General features: G+C 40.4%; 1 protein-coding gene across 1 annotated transcript in view; it reads right to left on the bottom strand.

Moving 5' to 3' along the window:
* The window catches only part of IARS2 (isoleucyl-tRNA synthetase 2, mitochondrial), a 1,410,425-nt gene that overhangs the window by 105,802 nt on the left and 1,283,636 nt on the right, over nt 1-20,987 (bottom strand). The window contains exon 22 of the mRNA XM_044061644.1: nt 9,709-9,853. Within this exon, the coding sequence (XP_043917579.1) occupies nt 9,709-9,853 (145 nt within the window). The remainder of the gene's footprint in view (nt 1-9,708; nt 9,854-20,987) is intronic.

Raw genomic sequence — 20,987 nt, 5'->3', positions numbered from 1 at the left:
AGCTGGGATTTCTGAACACTGACTGTAATTCCCAGTAGATCTGCCAACCGAATGAAGTAATCTTGGGCCAGACAAAGGTGATGCTTGTTGGGCGCAGCGAAGAGCCAGTCATCCAGGTAAAGAAACACCTGAATACCCTGAAGCCTCAGGTGAGCTGCTACAACTGCCATTACCTTGGTGAACACCCTGGAGGCTGTGGTGAGGCTGAAGGGTAGGGCTCTGAACTAAAAATGACTGGCTCCCAGCCGGAAACGCAGAAACCTCCTGGAGCTTCTGTGGATCTTGATGTGGTAGTAAGCATCCTGGAGGTCTAACAAGCACATCCAGTCGCACTCTCGGAGATAAGGTAGAATGGACTGTAGGGTGACCATCCGGAATTTCTGTTTGGCTACAGACAGGTTCAATGTTGACAGGTGTAGAATGGGCCTGAGGTCCCCCGTCATTTTTGGCACTAAAAAGAACCTTGAGTAGACGCCTGATCTGGACTGATCGGGGGGAACCTGTTCGATGGCTTGTTTGAGAAGCAGCTTTGAAACTTCTAGAGCTGCTGACTCCCTGTGAGTGGGTGGAACATCCAGGAGGTGTTTTGGAATATTTGGAGGGGCAACAAATGGGATAGTGTAACCTCTGGATATAATCTGTAACACCCAGCGATCTGTCATAATGGACTCCTATGCCGCTGGGTGTAAGGACACACTTTCCCCCGACTGCCTCCAGAGTAGGACAGCCGGGCAACTCCTCAGGGCTGCTTACTGGGTGTATCAGAAAAAAGTTCCCTAGACCCAAATTTCCTGGGATCGCCCTCTACCTCTGGGTCGGCATCGATCCTGTCCCCCTCTGCCTCTGGGGGAATAGTTGTCCTGAGAATCCCGGGAAAACTGAGATTTTCGGAACCACATCTTCTTCTGCCCTCTTTGATTCCTAGAGAAGGACCGCTGAGGGTTAGAGAAGCGGATCCCTACGGCAGACAAAGTCTTCCTGTCCTTTTCGCTCTGGACAAGTGTGTCACGTACTGCCATCCCAAAAAGGGAAGAACCGTCATAGGGAACGTTAATAAACGACACCTTGAAAGGGTTCGCAAACTGACACAACCTGAGCCAAGCATGTCGCCTCATGGCTATGCCTGTCCCAGCCACCCTAGCTGCTCCTTCCATGGCTTGGGAAAGGAGCCGCATAGACGTGTTTGAGACTGACTTCAGAGTAGATATTTTCACAGAGAACAACCATTTATCCTGTGGCGATAAAGGCTCTGGGGGCGACTCAGCAAAATCCTATGTCTGGAGGGTGGACTGAGGAACTCTCCTGTGCTAGTTTCTTCTTGGTGGCTGCTGCGACCAACATAGCATCAACTGGGGCTCCTTTTGACCAAGGTTGTCTGTCAGAAGGGGGAGATAACATTTTGTCAGGGCATTTGCTCTACGGTGTCAGGTTCCTTCCATGCCCGCATGGTGATAAGGTCCACCAAGGGGTCCACTGGTGGGGACACCCAGGAAGTAGATGGGCCCATGCCAAAGGCCTCCAGGAACACTGACTCATCCCCAGAAGGTTTTGGGGCTGACCAACCTCCCCTCTGGCAGAGGATCTCCATGATTTCTCCGAAGGAGATGTCTTCGGGAGGTGGCCTGGGGGAACCTTCTCCTTCATCTAAGTCAGTGTCCGTAGTGAGGGACTTGGGAGAGTCAAGTACCTCCTTTTGCACTTGTATTTATGGTGACCCTCTTCAGTGGAACTCTCAGAAGAGGATTCATGAGGTGCAGGATGTTTCTCAGGGAAAATAACCTGGGGATCCTCTGGCACGGGCTGTCCCTGAGACAGGATGAAGGGAGTTGTCGCCAAATCCAGAGGTGTCTGGGTGGAATCCGAGGGGATGGGCTGGGGTCTCAATCCCTGGGAGAGAACCCTCTCTACCACTTCGAAGGCCAAAGGAGAGCGGACCTCCTTGGCACTCAGCAAGGAAGACGCCCTCCCTGGATCCGAAGCGGGGAACAGAGCCAAAGCAAGGGTAGCCTGAGATCCGAGTAAACAGGTCAGATCCGAAAAGGGCGGAGACGAAGAATCCATTTCCTCAGTCTGACTCCCTGTCTGCGGCTTCGAGAATCACTCGGATCCAAACTAGTCAGATCTGAGGAACTCAAGGTAACAGCCGGAGTCTTGGTTGGAGGAACCGTCGGCGCAGAGCTACCAGCTCCGAAAATCCTCGGATCCATGAGCCCTGAAGCCGAAGCACAGATCGGGGAAGGAGAGATAGGGTGGAAAAATGGTGTGGAGGTCCCCCCTCCAGAAGGAGAGGGGGCTGGCAAGACTCCCATCTATATTTGGGTCTGAATGAATCTCCGCATCATCCTGTCCATGTCCAAGTCCGATAAGCTCCGAGTCGATCGCAAAGAGGCCACCGACTCGGATCTGGATGGTCTGCGCAATGATGGGGAGGAAGGCCTTGGATCCGAATGTTCCAAAGGCTCCAGTGAGAAACAAGGAGACTGGAGCCGTGGAGAAACTGGCCTCATGGCTTTAGAAGGGGGACTAAGAAAGAGCTCCCTGTCCGGGGAACTCTTGCGAGGTCTGTCCTTTCTCTTGTCCCTATCCTCTTTGCGCCTTTCTCTGCCCTTTTCCTTGTCAGCCATGCTGACTGTAGATTTGTCTTTACTTGACACAGCACCAGAAGAAGAGGGAGTCCCTGTATAGGTGGGAGGTTGAGCACTAGGTACCAAGGCCATGGCAGATTCCAGCATGGATTCGGGGAGAAGGCCTTTAGCTACTAATTTGGCCTTCCGATCCCTGAGGGCCCTAGGATTGAACCTGGTGCAGATAGCACATTGTGTGGACAAATGTGCTACGCCCAAGCAAATAACACACTGAGTGTGACCATCAGCCAGGGAGAGCTAATGGCCACACTCAGTGCATTTCTTGAACACAAATTTTGGCTGATCAGCCATGGTCCTGCACCAAAAAAAAAAAACACTATCAACTAAAAAACACCACATACAAACACAGGTAGGGGAAGGGGAGGCCTAACAACTACTCTACCGAGTTTAACAAAAAAATTTTTTTTTTTTCTTTTGACTAACCGACGAACAAGCGATATACTGAAGGAGAGGAAGGGAAATAATCAACTCAGACACACAAAGAGACTAAGTATTTATAAAACTTACTATCCCTGAGCTCAGAGAGAAGGAGACCACGATGCACACTACTGGCGCGGCAAATGAGATCTGAGGGAAGATAGGAGATGGTAGTGCATTATGGGTAGGGGGAGGAGCTCGGAGCTTTGAGCAGATGCTAGAGAGAAAAAGAAAGTTGCTGGCTCGGATCTGAATACCCACAGGTTGCAGATAAAATGAAGTTAACTACTTCAAATCTTCACCCTCCTGTCCCCCCAAAAGCCCTTTCGACATCTCCAACAATTGTCCCGCACCTCACATCTCCATAGATCAAGTGTTACAGGCCCTATCCAAGGCAAAGAACACAGCTTCCATGGGACTTGATAGTATCCCAGGATATATTCTTCACCATCTCCGGCAAGAACTGGCTTTGCCATTGAGCACCCTGTTCAACCACTGCCTAAGTACTGGCTTCATTCCAGCAGAGTGGAGAACCGTCATTGTCATCCTTTTGCACAAAGGTGGTGCCACTACTGACCCTGGAAACTACTGCCCCATTAGCTTGACAAGTCTGATCGGTAAAGCAATGGATCACATTATTATGAATCTCATAAACAAGGACATAGGCAATCTCCAAGCACTTGACCCCACCCAGTTTGGATTTGTCAAGGGCAGATCTTGCCTGCTGAACCTGGTTGACTTCTTTGAGACTGTCACCAAGGCCTTGGATGAGGGAAAGTCAGTACATACAGCTTATCTTGACTTGGCCAAGGCCTTTAACACAATCCCCCCACTAGGGCATCATTGAAAAGCTAACACAACTTGGCATAAATCCCTATCTCATTAGGTGGGTGGCCAACTGGCTCACCAACAGGACCCTCAAAGTCAAAATAGGCAACTCCACCTCCAACAGCAGACCTGTCACTAGTGGTGTTCCCCAGGGATCTGCCCTGGGACCCCCACTGTTTGGCATCTATTTCTCAGAGGTCCAGGCAAAGACAAAAGACCTGTGGCTCTCCAAGTTTGTGGACTACTGTAAGTTGGGTGCGGTCATTGACTCCCCCAAATTATGTTAACATACTGCAAGAGGGTCTCACAGCAACTAATGACTGGTGCCAAAGTCATGGCCTCAAGCTAAATGCAAAAAAATGCATCAACATAGCATTCAGCAAAAACACGACCCCTACTGATTACCACATCGACAACCCCCTAAGCACACAACCTGTGGTGACAGACCTGGGCACTCAGGTTGATAACAACCTCACATTTAACCATCATGTAGCGGCAGTGGTCAGAAAAGCCTTTTACTTGGTTCATCTCATAAGTAAAGGGACTGCATCCATAAAAAAGGAGGTTGTTACCTCTGTATACTCCTCCCTCATTAGACCGATAACTGAGTATAATGCCTGTTTGGGATGTACCTCTCCAAACACTGAAATACCTCACAAAGAGAATCCATGGCCTCCAACACCTGTCCTGTGAAGACAGGCTCAAATCACTATAACTCTACTGGGTATCATACAGATTGCTCAGGGGTGATCTGTGTCTCGCCTACAAAGCAATCTCAGACCCTGCCCTACTACAGATGCTCCACATCTGTAAGTGTAACTCCTCACGCACTACCCACTCAAAAGGGCTGAATCTAATATGAGACATCAACAAAACCTGCTGAAGAGACAGGTTTATTGCCCAGATGCTGCCCAGTCTCTGGAATAGACTTCCCATACATGTCAAACAGAGCATCTCGCTGACCCTCTTTAAGCGCAACCTTGACGAGTGGATGGGAAGCTACAAATTTTCCCAGGGGTTGCACCTGTGTCCCTTATTGACAGGGGCAACAGGTGCTGACTGAGGTTTCTTTTTGGGGATAAACTCTTGGCTAGGTTTGGAAGGGCCCCAGGGCCCTTAGCCTAGTAACCTCCTATGATCCTGTGAATATAATACATACAGGAATTGCAATATGAAGTGAGGAAAAAAAAAGAATATCACATATCTAGATAAAGTTAGGAAGTGAGTGAAAAGGGGAAGTAAGGAGGTATAAGATATGAATAGGAACTTGTTCATAATTAAGAATATCGTTTATCCTGGGGTTCAGCAAGAACAAAAACAGAGACATATTTTGGCTAAGAACTATTTCAGAATGGTTTTAAAAGACAGAAGGGAGGACACTGATGTGATGGATACAGATAAGGAGTTCTAGGCCTTTGCAACATGGTACAACAGATTTGATAGGTTTGTGGGCAGAGAGAACATTTTTTTCAGTGGATCATAATGACTGCATCCAAACATAGGTGTGCAGAATGGTATTTAGTGCCAGACAAGCAGATGTATACTGGATAATTTTATAGGTGGAAAGGAGCAGTGTATATGTTAGTTGATGGGGTAGTTCTAACCAATTTAGGCTTTTATTGTTATATTGCTGTGGGCTCTGAAAGGGGTATTTGCTGCATATTTGGCCACTTTATTACAGTATTGCTAAAATTTTGATTTTTGTGATGCCTGGAGGTTAGTAAGAATAGAAATGCTGAGATAAGTAGTTGCAAGTGTAGTTTTAGTTGTGATGCTGAGAACGTTTTTTGGATCTGTAAAGCATTCCTAGTTTTTGGTGATGTTTTTTGTGCATTTTGTATATGCAGGTTCATAGGTAAGTACTACATTAGCTGCCCTTGCAGGTCATTTTAAGTCCAGACAATTCCCTTTTTTTGTGATCAAAATAACACATCACATTTGGTTACAGATTGGCCTTACTCATCCCATGGTCTATAAGTATATATTACCCTTAATGAGAATAACTGGGATCATACTATAGATATTTTGAGGGGACCTATGAATAGGATAAATAATTTAGAAACTGCATCTGTCCATCAGTAGTACAGGGGGCAGTCCCGGGGTAAATGTTCTGTTTCCCATCCATACATCTAATTTACATTTGAAAATGGACAGGGATGGACTTTGTTTTATGTGGCTGGGGAGTCTGTTCCATAGCAGCAGTATCCTCTGCAAAAATATACCTGTCCCTCCAAACCATTCTACTGATGTTGCAGAAGTGATTTAGATCTTTAGACTAAGTATTTCTGATGTAATTTGATTTACTGCTGTGCATTAAATCCATCAGTAATGGGTTGGAGAATGCCTTGTCTGTCAGACACAGGTCACTTCTTAGCAGCCTGTGGGAAACCTAGCATAGTGACAAGGGCCTTCAGTTGGTCCATGTCAGGCAGGCTGTTTAGGCCATGAATCCTTCAGTAAGTTATCTCTGTAGGCATTACAATAGTTACATGTGTTTGAACAGATACATGCCTAACAGGCCATTATATGCAATGACTGGCCCAAAAAGGGGTGAGTAATGGGGGTAAATTACATCCCTAGATCTGGACTAAATCCCTTACTTTATAAGTTGTGCATTATAGATGGAGATGTTGTTCAAAAGTGTATGTATGTGTGTTAGTGTTAAATATGTGGAAGGGGAAGTTGTATGTGTTTATGATGGTGACATTACTGTGTGTGTTTGTGAGAGGTTTTGAAAATTTTGTGCTTGTTTATGCACAAATTTGGTGGTGAGAAACCTGAGTTCAGCATCTTATTATTGGATTTACAGACAGTGTGTTTATGGAAGTGTTTCCTTTTCCCCATTTTTATTGAGTCTCAGAGTTAGTAAATATTAGGGGTGCAGAGGTTAAACGGGGTGCTGTAGAGGGGCTTGCCCTCCTGCAAAATCCTTTTTTTTTTTTTTTTGTGGAATATACAGACTCCAACAGTGTCCAAACTAAAATATACACAAAATTACATGCTACATTTGACTGAACTTGTATTGACTGTAGTACAAACTGAGACAGAAACAAGCATCAACAAGAAGTATTTTTTTTTTAAATGATAAATTGCCCAGCCATGGTGCTTTCATATATCCATGGTATTAAACAAAACAGCAGAGGCAATTCCATAATGTGATTTTTATTAAACAAGAATGAATATTGCATACACACTTTGTTATCACAGATATGATAATAAAACGTGTACAGTCCCTCAGTTACTTCTGCTACAGTTGCAAGTAGATTTCACACAACTTCTTCCTGTCTGAATTCTAGTAGAAAACTTCCAAGCCACTTCAGGTTCTTCTAGCTTCTCCCTTTGTTACATCACACTTACCAGAACCTCTGTTCCAGCTACTAATTAATCTCCCTGCATCAAGAAGCCAACATCCCTCATTACCAGGGCCACAGCCCTCCTTTTAATACATCATATAATAAGATTATTGCTTTTTAACAGAATTCTCTTTGGTAATCTTTCTAACAAAACCATTTCTACAACACTGTATGTACAACATAGTTTACAACACATTATTTACAATATATTCCATATTTACAACAAAGTACTTTATGGTATGACAACATTATTTTATCGTTCTGACACTCACAGAGCAAGTACCACTAGTACCATAACTAGATCACAGCAAAAGCAAGTAAAATAACAGCGATAGCACAAAGTATGGCTCCAAACAACATATATTAAAAACAAACTGCTTTATTCACTGGTAAGCACTTTCACCATGTTGTGCGGCTTCATCAGACCATACATACATTGCAAAAAAGTTATAACAACTTAATATACTCACATTTAACTCTCCTACATTTCAAAACTCTAATTAGTGACTCCCCATTTTGCTATACATCCTTATGTAACACGAATGACATCACCACACGTCCCCGCTACTTTTAAAAACATATTAGCCCAAATTTATAGCATGTATATTCCTATTGACTCATATCAAGTTGTACATTTATATAAATGGACAGAAACATACATACTATTTGTAAAAACAAAATAAAAATAAAAAGACTTTCAGATCCTACCAAAACGAATCAACGTCTGGATATACAACACAGATAGCTACCGTTCAAGCAGAAACAGTCGCCATAAAAGTATGTATATATATATATATATATATATATATATATATATATATATATATATATATATATATAAAACATTTGAATCATTTAATAAAAGCATATACATATTTAACTGCTGCATAAATCAAACGAGTTCCTACATTAAAATAATAGAACAATGACTTAAACGAAAGTCATCAAAAATCTCATAAAGCAGCAAACATACTAGACTGCTACAGTAATCAGAGAACTACATATTGCTAAGTGGAGCTTCAATAGCTCACTGACAGAACCCACACTGTGAAAGTAGCAGACTCCAAATCCAACTTCAGACCAGTGACAAGTGGAGCACCACAAGGTTCAGTCCTAGGTCCTCTCCTGTTTGGTATCTACTTCTCTGAACTACATGCTAACACAGACGATCTTTGGCTAACGAAGTTCGCAGATGACTGCAAACTAGGAGCCATAATCAAAACTCCAAAAGATGTGGACATCCTACAAAAGGGCCTCGCTGAGACAGATGCCTGGTGTCAAAGCCATGGCCTCAAGCTCAATGCCAAAAGGTGCACTGTCATACCTTCTGGTAAAAACAATGTACCCATGAACTACCACATAGGCGGTAGTTCTACTTAACACCGAAAGTGTGATAAGAGACCTTGGGACACAGGTAGACAGTAGTCTCTCCTATGATAATCACATCGCCACAGTAGTCAGGAAATCCTTCTACGTGGCACACCTCAAAACAAAAGGTTTCTCATCCAGGAAAAAAGAGGTCATTGTTCCCCTCTACTCGTCACTCATTAGACCCATTATAGAGTACAATGCCCCTTTTGGTATGTACCTCACAAGATATCAACAACAACTGGAAAGGCCGCAGAAATACCTCTGAAAGAGGATTACCGGCCTCAAACAGATGCCCTATGCAGACCGTCTCAAAAAACTGCTCCTAAGGGGGAAAGTGATATTAGCAAGTGGTTACAAAATTACTTTAAAAACAACGTGTGAATTGGTAGACAATAGTGCTCTCACAGGCCAGCTAATGATTATGTGTCACTAAGACAGTAATTGAGCATGTACTGTAACTATCACCTCAGCAGCATATAAATGTAATCCTGGGAGGTTAGCATAATGGTTAATGTATTTACCTTACAGACACAAAGTGCATGGTTTGATTCTCACATGGGGTAATTGGCTAGGCTTAAAATGGCCCACAAGGGCAGTTATCCTAGTACTAATCAATAAACCTATACAACTATGAACATCATCGGCCACTTCCTGTTATGCAATATTCTCAATGACAACTAAAACTGGTGCAACTGGTTGCCAACATAAAAAGCAGAATGGTTGATTAAAGGCCACTTTCCTGCCACACCTGGCTGAAAAATAGTTTAGTTTACATTTATTTCTCCTACTGTGCAAATTACAACTTTCATCCATAATTCCTATGTTGAAGTAAGCTGACCTGTGCTGCTTTCAAAGTGCTCTTTGTGAAGGCACATCTAAGTCAGTCTAAAGTAAAGTCAATAAATCTGAAAACTAAAATTAACTTTAATTTACTTTAAACTACTGCTTCTACAGGCACTTCTTTTGATATACGCTTACAATAATAACTACCAGAAAGTATCAGATAAGGAGAATCAATTAAGGTAAAAAAGTAAATTAAATTAGACTTAAGGTAATATACGATCATTACATTTACAGTGACTGTCATGACTTACCTTCCAGGTTAATTAGAAAGGTCCCTCTCATAACATTTTCCTTAGAAGACAACTCTGCAGGCAGTTTAGATAGCAAGGATGTCCTTGAGGCCATCATGAGCTCATTCAGCTGTGATGTACTCAAAGTTTCTTCCTCCTGCAAAGTCTAGAAGCAAAAACAGGACAATCAGCAAGACAGATTACTATTTTTCAAAACAGCAGCCCTGTAAGCTGACAGCCTTACATTCACACTACTAAATCTGCTGAGAAGTATCCATGTGGATAGCCATGTCTGTATTAACTATTATCCTTGATAACCACATAGCATCTCAAGTTCAAGTAAAATGTAGTGCAGTATTTTAATGTTACTATATAGACTTAGTTGACAGGTAATGGCAGTTTATCCATTATGTCTGCTCTTTTATTTCCTGCTATATAAGTAGACATTCTAGTAACAAGAAATCAGAAATCTCTATAGAAAAAAGTGAAGGGACTGCATGGATTAGTCTTATCTTTGGTATTCTTCACTATATTCACTTCAAACGTATCTAAGCGAATACAGAATAGGATAAAACTCTTAGCTAATGATAAGTCAGAGGAAGAATCTAATCAAGTATATGGAAAGGCTGAGTGACCAGGCTAAAAGGTAATAGTTGAGTTGCAGTGCAGATAAATACTAAGTACTGCACCCGAGTCACAGAAACTCTTGGTATGAAGTGTCAGATGAGGAAGGTGAAACTGATGACAGAGGAGGAGGAAAAGGGTGTGGGGTTATCGATCATATCATGTCCTATTTGCTCCACCTAGACCACAATGAGTGGGCAGAAAAAACATCCAGCAGAATTCTAGGGGCGTATCCTCAGGGGGAAAGACTCCAGAAGCAAAGTGATAATGCACCCATCCAAAAGGACCATGGTAAACAGCACATTCTGAGTAGTGCATGCAGTTCTGGATTCCATACAAGCAGAAATACATCAGACTGCTGGGGAAATCCGGAAGACAGCTACCAAAAGGATGAATAGGATGGAGGAGAAAGATACGGCAAAAAGCTAAAGAAACTAAAGCTCTTTCCACTAGAAACTGGTAGAATCAGTGGGAGGGAGGGCATGATATGGATGTGTAAAAATATCACACCAGGAAAATGTGACGACATCACTGTAAACAGGATGAAAATAAGTGCAGGCAGGAGCAGCACAGGCAGCAAATTGTTGTAACCCTGGATCTGTGAAAATATTTCTTAAAGGAAAGGGCTATGGACTACAGAACAAGCAAATGAAATGTTCAATTCAATGGAATGGATGATAGAAAAGGAAACCACTGAACTAGTCAAAGAGGCAATGGACAGGTGACAAATGGCCGAGGAGAAAAGAGTGGACTACACTTAATGGACAGACCACAGAAAGTCACTTGCTGTCTCCTGCTAATCAAACAAATGTAATGTAAACCTGAAAGGATACCAAAAAACAAGATGGAACCAAGAGCATTAACATTTAGAGTAATAAAAAAAGGCTGCTGCTTAATAAAAGTAATTTTATGAAGAATGGACGCACATACTGGGTTACAATTCAACTATACAAAGAGAATTGTTTCCATAGACATTCATAGATTTTCTTAAAGAAAAAAAATCCTGTTTGGCATGTATTTTTCTGTAGTAAAAGCCAATGCCAAAGGGCTCTGAATGACTAAGTTTACAGATGACTGCATGCTAGGAGCAGTTATTGAATCTCCAAATGACTTAGCCATCCTGCAGGAATGATTCAGCCATTCTGCAGGAAGGTTTGTTCCAAATAAATAACTGATGCCAAAATCATGGCTGGCATGTCTGTGGTCCATAACAGGAAGATTTACATAATTACTGAATTTAGAAAAGCATTTTTATTTCAATTACTTTTTATTGTATTAGCTGTTTCCTATTTATATTAGAATGCTGTTTGATCAGCTTTCATATCTGTTAATACTTAATGGAGTTAACATACGTTAGTGTATTTTATTGGTTTATCTAAGTTCTGTGAAATAACCAGATTTCAATGTATCACTTTCTGAATGATCAGTTCTGAAAACACTGAAAAGCATTAAGAAACAGCACAATATATTTTTTACAGGGCCTTCTTCCTCCCCTTACCCTACCTAAATTATATACACCAATTCCCTGCAAAAATATATGTGTGTGTGTATATATATATATATATATATATATATATATATATATATATATATATATATATATATATATATATATATATATACACACACACACACACACACACATATATATATATATATATATATATATATATATATATATACACACACACACACACACACATATATATATATATATATATATATATATATATATATATATAGGTCACCTTCAATTGCCTGACAGTTCATTTGCCTGACAGATATTTCAGGCAGCCCAGTTGCCTGACAGTTCATTTGCTTGACAATTAGAAAAAGTCAAGTAAAAGGTTATTGTCCTTTTCCCCACTGTAGTGGGATCCTGGAGTTAGAATATATAGTTGGGGGGGGGGGTGGAGAAGCATAGCCCCCAACCTACGTTGGTTTTAGTCATCATCACCTTCTTTCGGCTGTTCCCATTAGGGAATGCCACAGCAGATCATCTGTTTCCATTTCTTCCTGTCCTCTGCATCTTGCTCTGTCACACCAACCACCTGCATGTCCTCTCTCTCCACATCCATAAACCTTATCTTAGGCCTTCCTCTTTTCCTGTTAGCTGGTAGCTTCATCCTTAGCATCTTTTTCCCAATATACTCAGCATCCCTCCTTAGCACATGTCCAAACCAACGTAACCTTGCCTCTCTGGCTTTGTCTCCAAACCTTCCAAACTGGGCTGACCCTCTAATATACTTATTCCTAACCCTGTCCACCCTTGACACACCCAGTGCAAATCTTAACATCTTTAACTCTGCCACATTCAGCTCTAACTCCTGCCTTTTTGTCAATGCCACTGTCTCCAACCCATATAACACAGCTGGTCTCACTACCCTCTTGTAGACCTTCCCTTTCACTCTTACTGGTACTAGTCTGTCACAAATCACTCCTGACACTCTTCTCCACCCACTCCATCCTGTCTGTACTCTCTTCTTCACCTCTTGTCCACATTCACCATTACTCTGAACTATTGATCCCAAGCATTTAAACTCTTCGCCACCTCTACTCCTTGCATCCTCACCATTGCTCTATCCTCCCTCTCATTCACACACATATATTCTGTCTTAGTCTTGCTGACCTTCATTCCTCTACTCTCTACAGCATATCTCCATCTCTCCAGGGTCTCTTCCACTTGTTCCCTACTCTCACTACAGATTACAATGTCATCTGCAAACATCATAGTCCACAGGGACTCCTGTCTGATCTCGTCTGTCAACCTGTCCATCACCATTGCAAATAAGAAAAGGCTCAGAGCTGATCCTTGATGTAATCCCACCTCCACCTTAAACACATCCGTCACTCCCACCGCAGACCTCACTGCTGTCACACTACCCTCGTACATATCCTGTACCACTCTTACATACTTCTCTGACACTCCCGACTTCCTCATACAATACCACAACTCCTCTCTAGGCACCCTGTCATATGCTTTCTCTAAGTCTACAAAAACACAATGCAACTCCTTCTGACCTTCTCTGTACTTCTCCATCAACACTCTCAGAGCAAACATCGCATCTGTAGTGCTCTTTCCCGGCATGAAACCATACTGCTGATCACTAATCATCACATCCCTTCTTAACCTAGCTTCCACTACTCTTTCCCATAACTTCATGCTGTGACTGATCAATTTAATCCCTCTGTAGTTACTACAGCTCTGAACATCACCCTTACTCTTAAAAAATCTGTACCAAAACACTTTTTTCCATTCCTCAGGCATCCTCTCACTTTCCAAAATTTCATTAAACAATCTAGTTAAAAACTCCACTGCCATTTCACCTAAACACCTCCATGTTTCAACAGGTATGTCATCTGGACCAAAAGCCTTTCCATTCTTCATCCTCTTCATAGCTATCCTTACTTCCTCTTTGCTAATCCATTGCAATTCATGATTCACTATCCCCACATTATCCAACCTTCTCTCCCTCTCATTCTCTTCATTCATCTACCCCTCAAAGTATTCTTTCCATCTGCTCAACACACACTCCTCGCTTGTAAGTATGTTTCCCTCATTATCCTTTATCACCTTTACCTGCTGCACATCTTTCCTAGCTCGGTCCCTCTGTCTAGCCAATCGGTACAAGTCCTTTTCTCTCTCCTTAATGTCTAACCTTTCATACAACTCTTCATATGCCTTATCCTTAGCCTTCGCCACCTCTCTCTTTGCCATGCACCTCATCAACTTATACTCCTGTCAACTTTCTTCATCTCTCTGAGAATCCCACTTCTTCTTTGCCAAACTCTTTCTCTGTATACTCTCCTGTACTTCCTCATTCCACCACCATGTCTCTGTCGTCCTTCCTCTGTCCAGATGTCATACCAAACACGTTTCTAGCCGTCTCCCTTACTAGCTCTGCTGTAGTTACCCAGCTATTTGGTAACTCTTCACTGCCACCAAGTGCCTGTCTTAACTCTTCCCTGAACTCCACCTCACAATAACCCTTTTTCAATTTCCACCATTTGATCCTTGGTGCTGCCCTCACACTCCTCCTCCTCTTCTTGATCACCAACATCAGATTACAAACCACCATCCTATGCTGCCTAACTACACTTTCCCCGGTTACCACTTTACAGTCTCCAATCTCCTTCAAACTGGCCCTCCTACATAAGATATAATCCACCTGCGTGCATCTTCCTCCACTCTTGTATGTCACCCTATGCTCCTCCCTCTTGTTAAAATACATATTCACCACAGCCATGTCCATCTTTTTCACAAAATCCACTACCATATGACCTTCTGCATTCCTTTGTTTAACACCATACCTACTCATCTCCTCTGTTCCCTTCACCAACATGCCCACTGAAATCTGCTCCAATCACCACTCTCTCACCCTTTTAGTGAACAATAAAAAAAAAAACGACAAATATAAAACCAAAGTAGGTGGGGGGCTATGCCCCCCCCCCAATTATATATTCTAACTCCAGGATCGCACCACAGTGGGAAAAAGGACAAACAACTTTTACTTGCCTTTTTCTAATTGTCAGGCAAATGGGCTACCTGAAATTTCTGTCGGGCAAATGAACTTTCAGTCAAATGAAGGTGACCTATATATATATATATATACACACACATACACATTCACAGATGTGTGGGTATGTATGTGTATACATATATATATATATATATATATATACACACACACATATATATATATATATATATATATGGGTCCCCTTCACATGGTTGACAGTTCATATGATCGACACTCATTTGGTCGACAGTTCATTTGGTCGACAAGCAGATTTGCCCCCTTCCCCAATGTTGTGCAACCCTGGAGTTGATATATATATAGTTAGGGGGGGTATGGGGGGCACAGCCCCCCACATTGGGGGGTGTGGGAGGCGAAGCCCCCCACCTAAAATGCTTGTCGATCAAATGAACCGTCGACCAAATAAACTGTCGACCATATGAACTGTCGACCATGTCAATATATATATATATATATATAAACAAACAACATCAACAAAGCCAGAGTATGACTATTTTATTAAGTTGCTGGCTTATTGTTTCTTTTACTTTAGGGAACAAAATGGGTATTTTTATGACAGGTATCTTATTTTGGCCTTCTGACCTTTTTATAATCTCATTTTCATCCCTCTAGCCTAATATAACTCATGCTGAAAGCTTAACAGTCTAAGGAAACATAGAACAGGTATAAAACACTTAAAAAGATCCTGGAAGCTTTTTGATGATTCCATTTCTGTAAGAGTCTCTACTACATTATCTAAAAACTGAATAACAGATTTGCAGAAGTCCTTATCTTCATATGTTATCAAGAGATAATACTGTACATTAAGGACCTGTGTCCAGTTGGAATTTCCTGGTAAATAAATGAAAATAAATAAATATTATAGACACACGGAAGGAGATTTTTGCTTTGGCTAATTTCAATAAGGTTTTCTGCAAAACTGCCACATCTACATGCAAAAAATTATGCTATTACTTCTAATCTTCATGATACTGATTTTGTCTTATTTACAAAAACTTAACTTGAGTCTAATTATCCTAATCTTTCTTTTGGTTACACCATTTTATATTTCTGTAATCAAATGTCCTACAGCAGACAATACTGGGTAGAAGTGCAGTCACCTACAAACCAGAATTTGGTTTAAGTAAGGTTTGTGGCTGGGATGTTAGTTCATCTAAATACATTCTAAATGTAAAGCTGCAACACACTGCATATTCCTTCTTGTGTACTATTCTGGTGATTTAAGGTGTTTGTCTGCAAGAATTTACTGAATTCATTTGGACAGACCCAGCACTGGGACATAATGGCTGCGCTTGTAATGATTTAGTGAAGCTAGCTGGTTAGTGACTTCCTCAGCTGTGAAAGGAATTTGATTTTTTCAGATAATTAATATTCACACACACACACACACACACACACACACACACACACACACACACACACAGGACATCTTAATTTACGTAAAATTCTAAAACAAACCTGTCTAAAGAAGACAGCAACCCGGTGGTACGAAGTACATGTATTTATTGTAACGGATTTAGCTCTTTCATCTGCCTATAACCAGTACTTCTTCAGAATCTGAATAAACACATAAATCCTGCCATTTAAAACTCCCTCTCAACCAATCACACGCTACACTTAGTGCAAAGTAAAAAACATAATTAAAAACAATATCCACTATCAATTGCATACACAAAAAACATTATAGAAAAACCTTCAAAACACACGTGTTGAATAACATAGTTACTTTAACCTTATTATTGACACTCAATGCTAAATTAAAAGGCAAAAAATTAAAAAAAAAATAAAAATAGTAAAAAAAAAATAAGGTATGTGTAAATTTCAAATTAAATAGGATCTCAGCTTCAAAAAACTAGTAATAGATAACTGGTCATATAGGCATTAAATCTAATTTGCCATATTAATTCTCTAGTTTCAGTATAATCAACCCAAGGACCCCTCTTTTTCTTATCATATTATTGATATATATATATATATATATATATATATATATGTTTGTAAATTCGAATGGGCACTCTTGACATTGGCCAATATAAACCATGCCAGACGAGTTACAGGTACAATGAAAGGGGGTCTTGACTTCTCTCTTATTAACAGTCAAATCATCCGTGACTAATATTTACCTACATTGGGGACATGAGCCACATCTGAATGTTCCATATTTCTTGGAACTAGTGGCACCAAAACTAACCCAATTATAGCCCAAGTAGTTTTTAATGGATCTCCCTTTTCTGAAAACTACTTCAGGTTGTTCCCCAATGATTTCAAGAACCCCATCAAAGCAAGAAAAAATATTTCAATTTCTTGTCAAAATAGTGATAATGTCATGATGTTTATAAGTATGAGTAGTAACAAATGCATGCTCAAAATCATTTACCTTTTCATAGGTGTTTACTAGGCTAACAACCACAAGGGCCTTTTAAGCCTAGCCATGCATCCCAAATCTCTGACAAATTTTGATATCCTTGATAAGTGTAAACATGGGTCTGGGAGATGAATCATTTACAGGTCACTTGTGTCCACTAGAGACATAGGTGCCAAACCAAAAATGAATTTTCGGTTACTCATTAAAAGCCTTGTTATTTACACCATCATGTTCTAATTTAAGAAGTGGTCAGAATACACCCTCACATCTCTTATTTTTGACCTCCAAAAAATATTTTCTATCAACTCGTCAGGATACCCTCTGGCATACAACATACCTACCAATTTAGTGCCTTCCTCCAAGAAAGTTTTATCCTCAGAGACCATCTGTGCAAGTCTTACATATTGTCCTTTAACAAGACCCTGAGTATGGTGAACTGGATGCCAACTGGTGTAGTGTAACAGACTATTAGAATAAGTGGGCTTCCTATAGATCTTGCTAACATACTTCCTATGTACACAATCCTTACTAATCTCCACATCCAAATAACTGATGGTTGAGTCACTCCTGTCAGCAGTAAAACTCAAAAAAGAAGTAGAATTATTTAAATAATACATAAAGGTTGGTATCTAATTGGGTGGGTTTTTCCATACAATAAAAATGTCATCCAAAAAAACAAAAAAAATCCCATGGGGGTGAACAAAATGTGTTCAATAGGTATTTCATGTCCCATTACAACATAATATTAGAAAAAATGGGGGCGCAAGCCTCCCCCATTGCTACACCCCTTTTCTGAAGACAATACTTACCCTCAAAAAAATGTTTTTTAAAATAACTTCATAAAAGTTGACATGACATTTACTTCAATGTTAACAAGGTCCATAGAGGTATATAAAAATTCACGGAACCATTCAATTCCTACATCATGAGGAATAACATTAAATAGGTACAAAACATCTATCGCTAAAAACACAACATCCTGAGAAAACTCTAAGCTCCTACGCTTAGAAGTCCCAAGAATCTCTACATAGATGTCTAAATGGCTCCAGGCATTTCTTCAAACGGAAATCAATATAACCTTGCTAAGGGATGTATCTTAGACCTGCAAGAATTTACAGTGGGTCTCCTAGGAGGATCTATGACATTCTTGTGTATCTTGGGAATCCCAAAAACAGAAGCCATCATAGGAAATTTAGATGTCAGAGTAGTCCATAAATCATAAGTAACAGAGCCCTGATCAAACATATCTTTAAGCAAAAAATCAATGCTGGCATAAGAAATACTGACAGCATTTAAAGAAGATTCCTCATAAAATTTGTTGTCAAATAAAATATTCATCTTGTTACAATAATCTACTTTGTTCATAACAACCCCCTCCCCACACATTCTTGTCATTGTTAAGCCTTTTTAGTAAATGAAAAGCTGCCTTACTTAAATTGTGCTGGATAAAATTATGTTGGTAATTAATAATGCCCTAAAATCACATTTCCATAATTTTTCAAATAAATCCAAAGATTGCTGAAGGGGGATTGTATAAACTTTTCCTACAAAATAGATCATCATAAACCACATTGCCTAAATGCTAAAATAAAATCTTAAATTTCAATTGTCTTAAAAACAATTTTAAGTCAATAGCAATGTGTTCAATTTTCATACCTGTGGATGGTGCAAACGTAAAGTCTTTGCTCAAAAGTTCACAATGTTCCATGCCATATTCATTGTGGGTGTAATTGAAGATCTTAAAATCTCTGTTCATGTTAGTTGTGATACACAATCCTTGTTCGAGCGCATTGTCTCCATAATTCAATTCCTGGTCATGCGTTGTTGTCTCCCTACCCCACCATGATGAAAGTAGGATACTTATTTCCTCCTCTTTTGGTCCTGCTCAGGTGGCTGAAAGTTCTTCCTGTATCTCAGCCTCTCGAAGCATCTTAAAGGGACCTGTGCAAAAGGGTGGTCTTCCTCCTCCATGGTGTACGAATTCTGGGCTAAACTATTAAAATTATTAACTCCAGTTTCATTGTAATTAGAACTTTCATTGCTAGGCACTGGATAAGCACATCCCTTCTGATAAGAGAGCCTACCACGCTCAAGCTTTTTTTCCTTGCGTGTCTTAATGTCAAAGGAAATTTTGTCAATGTCAGAAAATATTTTTTTATATTTATCCAGATGGTTCTCAGATAATAAATCTCTAGTGATACTCTGTTCTAGTTCAAGAATTTCCTTAGATAAGAAGTTGCTTATAACTGGTTGTGCCTGATAAGAAGTTACATCAACTCACATCCCTGCTGATCAAAAAGCTCAAGCAAATCTTTATGCAGGGGCGAGTTGGCTATCAGACTCGTCGGAAATCTTCAATTTCTTAAACCTTTCGGCACCAGCTTACTTTTCAAGCATTCATAAAAATAACCATTCTCTAGTTGTAACTTCCTATACTTGAGAAGTTTGCTTTCAAACCTGTCCATGCATTTCCTCAGTATAGGATTACCTCTAACAGATGCTGCTGAATAGGTTTGATTAAGCCAAATGGCAACATTAATCTTTGCTGTTATATTTGTTTTGTCTCACGTTTTTTGTGGTTCCTAGTTTGTGTTTAGTACATCTTGATTTATTTATTTATTTATTTATTTTATTTATTGCAGTTGGTTTACCAGGATAGTCCATTGGGCCTAGAAGAACCCGTTTTCAATGGAGTCCTGGGGAGAAAAGCTCCAAAACAGAAAATAGATATACATTAACATTTGATAGTAATTATTAGATACATTGAAGTAGCAAAAAATAAAGTCATTATAATTAGACAGTACAAGCCTTGGTACATGCAATCGAAGGAACAAAATGCAAAACATAATTGCAGATTTATGACAATTAGACAGTAAAAGCCTTGGTACATGCAATTGAAGGAACAAAATGCAAAACATAATTGCAGATTAATGAACAAACATAGAAGGTGAATAAGGTAGATTAAGGTATTTAAGGGCATTTAGTAGAGTTGTTTATGAGGGGTGGGAGCAAGATCATTCCCATTTAGATGCTAGGTGTAAGAAAAGTAACTTCTTGAAGGTAGAGTGGTTAGAGGTAATGCGGATGTTAGGTGGTAGAGAGTTCCAGAGGCGAGCGAGGCAGAAGGAAAGGAGGTTTTTGCCTGGGGGATGAGTGGGTTTATGCACTTCTAGTAAATTTTGATTATTAGACCTTAGCACTCTATTTGGTAGGTGCATTTTAAGGGCAGAAGCAAGGGAGGGACACTTGGAGGGGTTTAGGATCAGTTTATGGGCTAGAGTTAGTTGAGTTTAAGTAAGATAGTTGGGAAGTTCTAACCATTTTAGTTTATGGAGGGAGAGACAATGGTGAGTGGAAGACCTTTGAGCGGTGGCGAATTTAGCAATTTTATTATAGCATGAAGTGAGCTGTTTTTTAATAAGGACTGAAGATTAGTAAGTAGTGGGGCACCATATAGATGGAGGGGATAAGAAAGGAAGTAGCTAGAGTGGTTTTAGTGGTGGATGTAAGGTAGGCATTTTGTCTATACAGCATACCAATTTTTTGATGTGTTTTTTTGATGTTTTTTTGTAGGTGGGAATTGAATTTTAGTTGGTTGTCGATTTGAACCCCGAGTAGTTTGGTGTCTGATACTATTTCGAGAGGTAAGTTATTTTGACTGGTAATTAAGAATGAGTTCATGTTGGGGGGAGTGAGTTTGGAGGGGGTAAATAACATTAATTTGGTTTTGGTGGCATTAAGAGCTAGATGATTGCTAAGCATCCATTGCTCTG

The sequence above is a fragment of the Protopterus annectens genome, chromosome 1.part0, assembly GCF_019279795.1.
Source record: "Protopterus annectens isolate FY-2018-M chromosome 1.part0, PAN1.0, whole genome shotgun sequence".
In the NCBI taxonomy this organism is placed as follows: Eukaryota; Metazoa; Chordata; order Ceratodontiformes; family Protopteridae; genus Protopterus; species Protopterus annectens.
Note: the sequence above shows the minus strand (reverse complement) of the source record. Positions and strands in the feature narration are given on the sequence as shown.